General features: G+C 43.1%; 1 protein-coding gene across 1 annotated transcript in view; it reads left to right on the forward strand.

The window, feature by feature from the left end:
* The window catches only part of LOC145400810 (large neutral amino acids transporter small subunit 2-like), a 17,751-nt gene extending 7,256 nt beyond the window's left edge, over positions 1-10,495 (forward strand). Inside the window, exons 7-9 of the mRNA XM_080273246.1 lie at positions 7,370-7,519; positions 8,454-8,631; positions 10,410-10,495. Coding sequence (XP_080129372.1) covers positions 7,370-7,519; positions 8,454-8,631; positions 10,410-10,495 — 414 coding nt within the window. The remainder of the gene's footprint in view (positions 1-7,369; positions 7,520-8,453; positions 8,632-10,409) is intronic.
* The last annotated feature ends 2,255 nt before the right edge of the window (positions 10,496-12,750 follow it).

Raw genomic sequence — 12,750 nt, forward strand, 5'->3', positions numbered from 1 at the left:
AACCTAATATAGGGGACATCAATATATGAAAGGGAACCAGACGAGTCAGGAACATTTCCATATACTCGTACGTCAGCTGTCGTCCCTAATTAGAATGAATTAAGCGATATGGTATAATGTATTTACATAATTTGTACAAAAAGTGAAGAACCTCGCCCAGCAGACCACCATCGACTGCAAGTGCCCAATACCTTCCTATATTGCACACTTGCACTCATCAGCTGGTGACTGTCAGGCGAGGAACTTGGCTTAATGTAGGGGACATCAATATTAGAAATAGATCAGTGGGAGGAGGAACTATTTCAAATATGTCAACTGTCAACCCTAATTAATATTACAATATATATATATATTTACCGTTGATTAAAACCATAACCACAGTAAAAAAGTCACATCACTCTGATCAGTCCGGTCTGTCTCAAGAAAGCCATCAATTTATCAGTCATAACAATGTCCCCATCACCCAGGATGGTGGAAAGGGTGAAGGGGACGTCTGCTTCGCCGCAGTAATTTATAAGTGAAGCACGTTCACGAATAAATCGCTGACAGCGCAGGATATGACTGATAGATAACACCGCATCACAGATGTCACAGTGCGGCGGGAATCGTTTTTCCATATAAGGTTTCATATGTGTTAATATGGTGGCATTAAGCCGTAAGTGAGCCAACACTTTTTCTTCCAGGCGACTAGGACGGTTGGCAGTGTCCCAGTCGTCCAGGTACGGCTTACAAGTTGGAATATTTAGTCTGATCCACTGACCTTGCCACAGAAGATTTATTGATTTCTTTCCGAGAGAGAGACTCGACCGTAGATCACGAGGAACATTCTAAGTCTCCTCGAGCTCTACAGCCGACTTTGCAAGTAAGTCAGCCTGTTCATTGCCGTAGATACGACAATGACCAGGCACCCAGATCAGCATGAATGACTTGTTGCATGAATGCAACTTATTAACGATGCGGCCCTGGATCTCGTGAGAGTCCGTAGTGCAAGATGCAATTGCCTGAAGGGCTGATTTTGAATCCGAAAATATGACAAATGAGTCATGCCTAGAATTGAGAGCATAGTGTATGGCTTTGTCAATAGCAAAAAGTTCGGAGGTAAACACAGATGTATGAGTCGGCAACCGGTACCTGAGTGCACAATCAGTCGACCACACACTTGCACCCACACATTCACTCGACTTGGAGCCGTCGGTGTACAAGTGGTGGGACCCCAAGTGACGAATGATGATGTTACGAAACAAGTGGTGGACCTCCGCCTCCGGCGCCTTGGTCTTAGGTGCTGGGAGCCATGTAACATCAACAGTAAAGCCAGGTGGCTCCCAAGGCGCTATATTTTTTAACACTAACTTGTCACAGTCACTGGGGTCCACACCAAGCTCCTGAGTCAGTAAGTGGAGGTGAACGGCAAGTGGCTGACGCACCCCCCGCAGAAGGTGGTGGTATTGACGCAGGGGGGTACAGGTCACATTGCCGATATTACTTTTCCTAAATGTCCTTATGCCGTAGGACAAGGCCAGGTGGTCATGGCGAATACGGAGGGGAGGCACATTCGCCTCCACTTCCATATGAGCTACACGGGTACAACGGACGGCTCCAAGACACATTTGCAAACATTTATTCTGTAGCACATCCAATCCTTTCAGCGTGGCACTGGATGCCGAGCCATACACCTGTGCGCCATAGTCTAGCTTTGATCAAATGAGGGACTTATACACCATTAATAAAAACTTTCTGTCGGCACCCCATGTAGTATCCGCTAGGTACTTGAGGACATTTACTGGTTTATTGCAACGAGCAAGCAAAGTATTAACATGAATTTTAAAGTTCAAACGACGATGAAAATGTAGGCCCCCCAAATTTATAGAATTTTGAAAAGGTACCACCTGATTATCCAAAGTTAAGCACAAATTAGGTACGTTACGAGTCGTGAAAACTACAGCGGCACACTTACGAACGGAAAACTTAAATCCCCACTGCAAGGCTCATTAGTGGACGGAGTCAAGGGCCGCTTGAATCCGACCAGCCGAAAATTGTGCATTATGGGATGAGTGCCATATTGCACAATCGTCAGCGTAGAGCGAGTATTTAAGATTCCTCAGGATGGGAGCTGATGACACAATATCATTGATCATAATACTAAATAAAGTAGGACTAAGCACACTTCCCTGTGGCACCCCGTTTTCCTGGATAAATATATCCGATGTTACGTTACGGGGCAATTTGACAGAGAAAGTCCTGTCCCTTAAGAAATTTGAAATACAAATAGGCAAATTTCCTCTTAAACCATGAGCATAGAGCTTCATTAGTATACCGTGTCGCCATGTCATGTCATAGGCTTTATGGATGTCCAAGAACACCCCTATCATGAATTCTTTATTGGCAAATGCCTCTGCTATACAGTGCTCCAAATTCATTAAATGATCTAGTGAACTTCTGTATTTACGGAAGCCACATTGTTGATCATTTAACAAATTCTTCGACTCTAAAACAAAAAGAAGCCTATTGTTTACCATACGTTCCATGTCCTTACATAGACAAGAAGTCAACACAATAGGACGAAATGAAGTGGGATTCATAAGACGACCAGCCTCTTTGGGTATCGGTATGATGTGCGCAAAGTGCCATGAGTTTGGGAACGTTCGAGACGCCCAAATCTCATTGTACAATGCTAACATCTTAATCAAGTTGTCCTGATTATGATGCTGGATCATACCGTACGTGATAGTGTCTGGTCCAGGGCTGGTGTCTTTACAGGATTTAAGGGCAAGGAGCAGTTCATCTAGCGTAAACTCTTGGTTGTACGGGGAGTCTACGTCTTCTATGGCAAAGTCTATGATCTGTAGCTCAGCTGTGCTTTTATGTGTTGAAAACGTGGGTCGTAATTGGCTGAGCTACTTACATGAGAAAAACTCCTGGCGAGGATGTTAGCAACGTCCACGGGCTCGTCATAGATGGTGTTATTCACCTGCAGGGTGGTGACAGGGAAGTATGGGCCGTTGTTATTTAATATTCTAAAAGTGGACCAGACTTTACGTAATGGTGTTGTACGAGTCACCGTGGACACAAAGGACCGCCAGGAGTCACGTTTGGCCCTTCTTATTATTCTCCTTGCCTCAGCCCGTGCCTGTTTTTATGCAATAATATTTTCCTCAGTGGGCTGACTATCAAAAATCCTGTATCTCCTATTGCGTTTTCTTAATGCTTGTCGGCAATCCGGCGTCCACCAATGTGCTCTATGCTTCGCATGAACTGTAGAAGTCTTGGGAATAGCAGCCTCAGCTACGTGTAATATGGATTGGGTTATATTTTCGACCTTAACATCTGTGGTCTCCCCAGATATATCTAAATTGGCGATCCTTGAGAAGGATCCCCAATCTGTTTTCTTATAGTTAAATTTTGGAGGTTGAGGGTCCGAGACGATGTCACGTGTATAAGTAAGACAGATGGGTAAATGATCACTTCCCAAGGAGTCGTCATATGGGTCCCATGAGAAATCTTGATGTATACCAGGGGAGGCCAGAGATAAATCAGTGGCCGAAAAGTTACCAGTACGATCATCTACACGAGTCGCTCTACCATCGTTCAGAAGACAGAGGTTGGACTGTAGTATTAGGTCGGCTACTTGCTCCCCACGACCATCGATCCTCAAGCTGCCGCATTGATAGTGATGGGCGTTAAAATAGCCCAACACTAACGTTATGCCAGGAAGATGGTCAAATAGTGAATGTAAAGCATCACTATCAATGGAGCCATGTGGAGGACAGTACAGAGAGCAAATAGACAGATACGTGTTATTAAATTTTACTCTGCACGCGACCGCTTCCAGAGTAGAATTTAGAATCACTTCCGTTTGTGGGTGTGATTTGTGTGTGTATATGGCAACTCCGTGACCTTCATATCTTCTATACAGGTGGTAGTGTCTGAACTGTGGAGGATCAGGGTGATCCTCCAGGCGCATCTCCTGTAAACAAACAACGTTTGGCCTGTGTATGGAAAGCAAGATTGCTATATTGTAAATTTATTCCAAAGACCTCTACAATTCCACCGTAACACAGTGAATGCGGCGGTTTAAGATTTACGCTGGGGGCCAGTGTGCTTGGTCTTTTTTCGTCGGCCGCCAGCAGGCGAGCAACTACCGGGGGACCTATCCCGGTGCTTGCTGATGGAAACCTCCATTTGCTCATCAATAATGAGGCTTCCAGAGCCCACCGAGGAAGAGCTACCCTTTCTCTCCCTCGCTGGACCAGGAGCAGGTAAGACATGAGGTCGTGACTTGGTAAGGGTTGTCAAGTTAGTTTTTTCAGGTTTGTCTGACTTCTGTTTAGGTCGCACTGCCAGAGAAGTAGCAGCGGCCTGAGAGTATGAAGATGGAGCAGGGGCGTCAGAAGAAGAGTCGGAATGAATAGCAGGAGTAGACGATGGTGCAATGTGAGTGACAGGAGCGCTTGGTTCTGGGTCAGTCTGAGTCTCCACCGTGCAAGGGGAGAGGAAGAAGAAGCAGGCCAAGCATTAATCAGAGAAGGATGAATACCAATACTGCACATCGATAACTGAAAAGCTAACTTCAATATCGACAATCCCATAACCACAATTTTTAAGTCCGATATCGATAATCCGATAATTTTAATACCTAGTTATCTAGTTATCGGAAGTTGACAATACTTCAATAACAATAGCTTTTTAAATATATAAAAAAAAAAGGAAAAAAGCCTCAAAACCCAGAGAAAATGCTTTTATATGCTTATCCAAGAAAAAGTAATCATTTTTACAAACCATATAATTTTCATCACTATAAAGAGAAATGAAAATTAATCATTGCACGATTTTGTTGCACATACGAGACAAATAAACAATAAATCTGAGCTGTATATCTCATTTATATAACACATACGGGTATACATGTAAATGACAGCAAATAGAATGAACAACAAATTATATCAATTATATAACCAGTTATAGTTTAAACTTTCCAATTACAAGAAACAGAATCAACAACAAAGAATAACAGTTATATTGAAGAACCTAAAAAGAAATTAAAACGATACAAACTTTATCGGACAAAATAGTAATGGACATTATCGGACAAAAAAATCGAGTTATCGGAAGTTAAGTGGTCCGATAACGATTATGCCAGTTAACTTCCGATAACAGTCCGATAACAAAATTAAGCCTCGATAATCATCTGTTATCCGATTATCACTTTATTGTCCAATTCTGTAAAGTACTAACAAGGCCAACTGACTTTAGGACAGGGGTCGGGGGACAGGATAAATTACCTCAAATGGGGTAAATCTAAACATAAGAGGGTATCTAGTCAAAGATGTCACATATCAAATTTGGAGTAAATCGGTGAAAGTTGACAATTTTACACCCATTTGAAATTTTGGGCCCGACTCTCCTGACAATGATCCCCTTAGCGCTAACTGGAAGGTGACTCCCCTGATGAAATGAGGCATGTTATAGGATGCAGATATTTTGAAATAGGCACATTTAAGTTTTGGTTTCATGTCGATATGACTAATTTGAAAGGAATTATAGCGAAAAAACGATTTTTACATTTCACATTTTTGGGAGTCTACAGCCTGGACCTTGCCTCAATTTGGCCCAAAACTGAATCAGGCGATCAGAATGTCATAGCCCATCATCCCTGTAATTTTGTTCAAAATCGCACCAATAGTTTTCCTGTAAAGTTGTTAACAGACATACAGACGGACAGACAGACAAACAGACAAACCGAGTGAAAACAGTACCCGTCCCCAGGCCCCTTCGGGACGGGGATGGGTAATGATGTAAAACAACGCTTCTTTATTTCAGAGTCGCGTAGGTGACCCAAGGGGGTGGTGCAATACTGTACGGCCCTATTTAATGATACTGGGTCTTCAGGCATTACAGTGTAGGGGTGAGGTGTGTGTGTGTGTGTGTGTGTGTGTGTGTGTTGCAGCAGATGAAGTGTGATGCATTGTTGTTGTACAGTGCAGTGGTACTGGGTGTTTAAGTGTTATGGTGTTGGGGTAAGAGTGGTGTGGTGTAGGGGCAGTGTGTGTGTTGGTCAGTGATGCTTGTAATTTACAGTGTGTGGTAACAGCTGATGTGTTAGTGTAATTAAGTTTGTGATCCAAGGATAGTGGAGCGAGCAAGAGGTGTGTGATTGGCTTCCCACGTCTCATTGTTACTTGTGGACAAAGTTGATAAACATGAAAAAGACGTTTCAGAGAGGTAATTATATTGTGAGTGAGCATGGGGCTACTTATATTGTGGGTGTGGGGGACAGGACACGTGTGGTGGTGGGTGTTGGGTGGCTATGATCTAGTTATGGTGTTACCGTCCTTCTGAAAACCTCTCAGGTCAGCATCTCAGCTCTCAACCATCACTCCACACAAACCCATCACCCTCATTCCCTCTCACATTGAAATTTTAACACTTTTTCACATTTTCCAAGCTATATGTCACAGATACTTTAAAAAAATTTTCAGTTGTAAATCAATGTACACTTTATGATGTAGTGGGTACAAATTTCTAAGAACCCACAATCATTTTTACTAAAAATTTTTAGATGAAAATGCGGGTCCTCTCACTCCACCACCCAGAAACACTACTACTATTACTACTACTACCACAAGTACTACTACTACTAGTACTACTACTACCACTAGTATAGTGGTTGTTCAAAGCTTCGTTAACCTACTCGAGGAATAGTTCGCAATGATGCTGTTAGTCACACAGTCAAAAAATGCTTCTGTCCAGCAACAACCGATCCTTGTTCCATATAAAACTCTGGCTAAGACTTTCCTTTCACTTAGGGGTGGGCATAGAGGCTCAAGAGTGTACAGTTAAATACAAAACTCCACATATCTCCTCTGCCTCTTTCTCATCTCTGGATTCACAGATGTTGGGAGGAGAAACAGTGGACAAACGTGCATAATATCACCCACAGATGAATGACAATATGCACCTCAATCCACTACGTCACATTCAAGCGTCTGTGAATGCAGCGAGGAAATAGAGGGAGGAGAGGCAAACAAACTTTACAGTAGTATTTGAATGTACAGTTTGGTGAACATGTTGTAGAAAATGTTGAGCCATTCAAGACTTATTTTAGTCCAGTTATCCACTTCACTGTGATGACGTTTTACACATTATTCCTGCTCCCACTACACGATTATATTCATCCTTGGATGAATGTCTGTCCTAAGTTAAATAATACGAGTATAGTCTGTGGTTAGTAGTAAAAATAGAATAGAAAGTACATTGTCAGACATGAAGGAGATAAACAGTAGACAATCAGTTGGATGGATAGACAGGTAGATAACAGGCAGGTAGACACACAGACAAACAGATACTTTAACCTTGTCTCTCTCCACCCCAGGCAGCAATCACCACGGTGATGTTTGTAACCTCCAACGTAACAATACTCATCAACTACGCAGGCTTCGCTGCCAACCTAGCGAGTCTCGGCTGTACTGGGTCCTTCTTCTACTTCCGCATCAAGCAGCCAGACCTGCATAGACCCATCAAGGTACAGTGACATCAGGCGGAGGGAGATTTTGATCAGGGTGATTTCAGTGTAATAATAGGTGATTTCAGTGTAATAATAGGTGATTTCAATGTAACAGTAGGTGATTTCAATGTAACAGTAGATGATTTCAATGTAACAGTAGGTGATTTCAGTGTAACAGTAGGTGATTTCAATGTAACAGTAGGCGAGTTCAATGTGCTGATAGGTAAGGATGACATGAAGATGACGTGTACATCTGCACAGGCCCATCAAGATACAGTGACAGTGGCCTAACTTCAAGGATATGGTAATGTCAGAGTAGAATGAAACAATTATAGGGGTGATTTCAAGTAATTAATAGGTAAGATTGATATCATGGCTACATTGTAAACCTGTACAGACTGATGAGTGTAGAGTGTCATCAATGTGGCTTCAAGAGTCAGATGAAGTTGGTTAGGGTGCAAAATAAGTAGGGATGATTTCAAAGTGACTTCATATTTACTCTGACATGCACCAACTCATCATGGCACTGTGACATCAGTGTGATTTTAGGTTGAAGTGATGTTGATGTAGGATAAATTTCAACATAATATGGTGAAATAATAGCAGGTGTGATTTCAATGTAATACTACTGTAGGTACGAGTAATTTTAAGGTGACATCATATGCCCTGCCCTGTACTAGCCAGTCTCGGTGCGGTAACGTTTTGGTGACTTCGGAGGCATCTTTTATAGTTTATTCTCTATATCATCAGATGATTCCTTATTATTCCCATCTTTAATCATCCATTCTAATCCATCTATTCTCTTCCATCTATTCTAATCCATCATCATCGTCATCATTGTCGTCATCATCATCTTCCACACCTTGAAGCATCCACCAATGTTATCAGTGTGCGTTACTAATCCTGTTACCATTATTTATCATCTAGTTCTGACTTTTCTTTTGCTCCCCAGATCTGGCTCGGCTTCCCCATCATCTTCTTCATCTTCTCGTTCTTCCTCACCATCTTTCCCCTGATAAGGAAACCCATGGAGGCTGTGGTGGCTGTGGTGGTTATGGGGACGGGTCTGCCTGTCTACTACTTAGCTGTTCACAGACAGGAGAAGCCCAGGGCGTTCACCAGAGGCATGGGTAAGAGCAGTGCTGGGCAGGTGCACAAACATTTGTGCAAAGTGCAATTGCGCACCTTTGCGCTCTGGTGAATATCGTTTGCGCCTTGCGCACTGCACGAGACCACGCGCAATATTGTGCTTTCGCACATGAAAAGGTAGGTGCGCAAGAGCAAATTTAGTTGTGCTTGCACAACTAAATTTGCGCTTGCGCACCTGCCTTGTGCACCTGTCCTGTGGATTGCGCACTGCACAGTCCAAGGGATGCGTGATCTTGGGAGCTTCCCGTGTGTCTGGACAAGGGATGGGGGGGGCTCAGGTGGGTAGCAAGGGTTCTGCTGGGGGGAGGCGGGAGGGACGGAGGGTAGTAGCGTTTCTTAAAATGCTTCAACAGAGATAATATATTTAATATTTCTTGAATTATTATTATTAGTAAATTATAATAAATTAAAAATACATTATTTATTAAGAGTAGCATATGCAATTCCTAACAAGAATCATTGAAACATATTATTTAAATCAAATATCCACGGCCTAATAACTTATTAGGCTGTGGATTTTTTAATTAAATAATATGTTTTAATGTTTTTTGTAAGGAATTACACATACTGTTGTATATCTATATTAAAGTATTAAATAAAATGTCTTGCGAAAATGCAGATAAAAGTAAAACTGGCAACATCACAGCCTTTGTTTCCCAGTCCCTCCGTTCCGTAGCCCGCTCACTCTTCTCTTTGACCTTCCACGAGTGAAAAAGTTTCTGCATGACAGTATTGTGATACCAGCCCTAATGTATGGAAGTGAAGATTTGACCTTGTTGGAGGGACAGTAGTCAAGAGTGAGAGCTGTGGAAAAAATTGAGTTATTTGAGAGGAGCCTGTGGAGTTACATGGAGAGACTGGCTGACAAATGAGGATATAAAGGAGCGTTGTGGTGTGGATGTGGATGTGATAGGAAGCGTTAGGAGAAACACATTGAGGTGGTTTGGTCATATGGAGAGGATGGAGAGTGAGAGACTAACGAGGAGAGTGTATGTCAGTGAGGTGGAAGGGGGAGGGGAAGGGGGAGGCCAAGGATGAGATGGAGAAGTATATGAGAGAGGGGGGGTGAGCTGGGATCAGGGCAGTGAAATGGCGGGGGACAGGGTGACATGGAGGCGATTTGTTGCTTGTTTGTGGCCAGTGGCCACCCCTTACGGGATTAAGGCGTCTGGCAATAGATAGATAGATAGAATAATAATAAATAAAAGTATGCTATTTTATTTAAGTATCTCAATATTTTACAGTAATTCCCACAACTATATGCAAATGGTTTGCGCTTGCGCTTTGCGACATTGCGCAAGCTAAATATTTGTCAGATTGCGCACTTGCGCTTGTGCAAGATAGTGAACTGTGGATTGCGCATTGCGCTTGCGCAAGGTCCTTCTTCGTTTGCGCTGCCCACCACTGGGTAAGAGAGAGAGAGAGAGAGAGAGAGAGAGAGTTCTATCGAATTGGTTTGATGTCAACAGAAACAAATTAAGAACGTAAGTACTATATATATGATGCAGTCTGAAACCCCTAATATGAGGCTGTACTAAAATCTACACGGCTGATATTTGATTAAAAAAAAAAAAAAAAAAAGTTTGTAATTGGCAGACCGACAATACCCTTCTTCGAAATGCTCCTACTAAAAAAAAAAAAAGAAAAAAAAAAAGGAATGAGAAAAGTATACTGAGGAGAGAGAGAGAAAGAGAGAGAGAGAGAGAGAGAGAGAGTCTGAGGGCCAACTCAACTATAAATCTCATCTTTTCCCAAACAGATAAGCTGACGTACTTCGCTCAGATGGTCTTCTTGGCTGTACCTGAGGGAAGGGAAGAGGAGGAGGAGGAGAGAAAGGCAGCATGAGGAAGAGGAATGAAGGAGGAGGAAGAAGCAACCAAAGAGAAGTGAAAGGCAAGAAAAGACGAGAAGGAAAGAAATGAAGGAAACAAAAATGAGGTAGACAGGAAAAGGATGCTGAAGACGAAGGTGTAATGAAAGGAAGAACAGGGAAGTGGGAAGAAGCAAGGAAGAGCAGGAAACAGGGAAGAGAAGGAGTCAAGAAAATGAAGATGAGAGGCTGATGGATGAAGACAACAGTGGATAGTGAGAGAAAGACTTAGAAGACATAGGCCAGGACGTCTGTACATTCTTCTATGCAGCGACCAAAGACTTTAACAGTTTGCCTCACAGTATGTATTAAAGCAAGCAGAAGCCTTCATTCGTTCAAGAAAAATTTGAAAAGACGCATTGAACAGGCAGCCTCTATTAGTTGGCTGGGTGGGTGGGGTGGAATGTGCTAGTTCGGTGCATCGCCAGGAGGGGTGGGGAGGATGGTTGGTAAGGGTGGGATGGGTTGGCTGGGTGCAGTATGTGGAGTGGCTTGGGGTGGGTTGCAGGGCTAGATGGGTTGGTAAATGGGTGTGTGCGGTGGGGTGCGTGCGTGAGAGGCTGGATCGGTGCGGGGATGAGTTTGGTGGATGAGTGGGGTTGGAATGGGTGAGTGGGGTGGGATAAAGAGTGGGGGTTGGGTAGGAAGAGTGACTGGGCATTTTGGAGGGGCCAGTGGAAGGAGTGGGTGGATAGAATGGGTGGGCTCCGAGAGTGGAGTGGGTGGGCAGGGTGGGTGAGTTTTCAGAGAGAAGTGGGTGGGTACGGTGGGAAGTCTTCAGGGTCGGTGGGTACGATGGGTTGCTAGGGTAGGTGAGAAGATGACGTGGCTGGGGTACTGAGCTGAGTAGTTGAGTTGGTGGTACAGTTTGGCGATACTCTCTCTCTCTCTCTCTGTAAAAATCGGGACAATTATTTATCATCTGAGTGGCAAATCCTATGTTATTACGGCTCTCCAGTCAAATGAACGAATCCCCAAAATCCTAACCAGTTGTTATGTCAAGTTTAAGTTTATTTTTGTCATTTCTTTTTCTTTCATTTTTTTTTTATATTGTCTCCCATGGCCATATTTATTTTTCATGAGGACTCGAAAAAGTATAATACGTATCTGTTAGTTCAATTTTTTTTTTCCACAAACGTGCATGGTCAGACTCCCAGTTTACACCCACAGCCACCCATGAGCGAGAGGAACTTTGGCTGTGTTTAAGTGCTCTAACTCGCCCGCTTCGCTCGCTCGCTGGAGCAAAATTGGAATGAGTGTAAATGCCCCACAGACGAGACGTATGGAGAGAGAAACCACCATCTTTCCAGTCCCGTCTGAAGAAATTTAAAACTGGCCGAAGACAACGAAAACCCAGTCTCTGCTAGTGCGTGTTTCAGAGGGTTCGACCTTTCCGCTATGTATTCGTCCGACTTGGAAGATACTGTGCTTTTTCTCTCTCTGTACCTACTGTAATGAAGAACCGGGAACGTGAAGGATGAAAGAAAATAGTGAATGAAAATTGCTATTCACGCTTGACAGATTTAAAAATGAATGAACTGGCCATTCATACTTGTCCGGGGCGCAAGAGAGAAGGTGAATGAATATCGATTGTGTAAAAGGAAGTGCTGGGCTGATTCCTTACGTAGAGACTTGGCTGAATACTGGGCAGTGCTTGTGGAGTGCTGAGTATCCTTGAAGTGCTGAGCTGATGGCACATGTGAAGGTTTGACTGAATACGCGACAGTGCTTGCGGAGTGCTGAGTATCCTTGAAGTGCTGAGCTGATGGCACATGTGAAGGTTTGACTGAATACGCGGCAGTGCTTGCGGAGTGCTGAGTTTCCTTGAAGTGCTGAGCTAAAGGGTCGCAAGCTTTGTTAGGGCTCCTTGTACAGTCAAACAAAAATGCATCTACCCCTTTACCGCACATTGTAATTCTGAAATATGAACGATACATTGTGATATATGTGGAAACCCAGGGATTATAAGTACAAATGTTAACCTTGGTAATTATGAGAAGTCGAACATGGGTAGAATTTGGCTCTCTTTTGTATTTTTTTTATTCTTGGAAGGAACTTTTTGCGGGCTCAGCCTTTGGTTCCCTGTTCCTCGCATAAAAAAAAAAAAAGTTTCATATATTGGGTGTTATATATTTTTTTTTAGAATTGCTGATTTTCACACCTACTGAACCCCAAGAGCGTGATACATTTTTTCTCTGATTATGTATACGAGCACACCTGTGACCGGAAG

The sequence above is a fragment of the Coenobita brevimanus genome, chromosome 53 (assembly GCF_032717465.1).
Source record: "Coenobita brevimanus isolate Jiangsu-jjx chromosome 53, ASM3271746v2, whole genome shotgun sequence".
NCBI classification, from domain to species: Eukaryota; Metazoa; Arthropoda; class Malacostraca; order Decapoda; family Coenobitidae; genus Coenobita; species Coenobita brevimanus.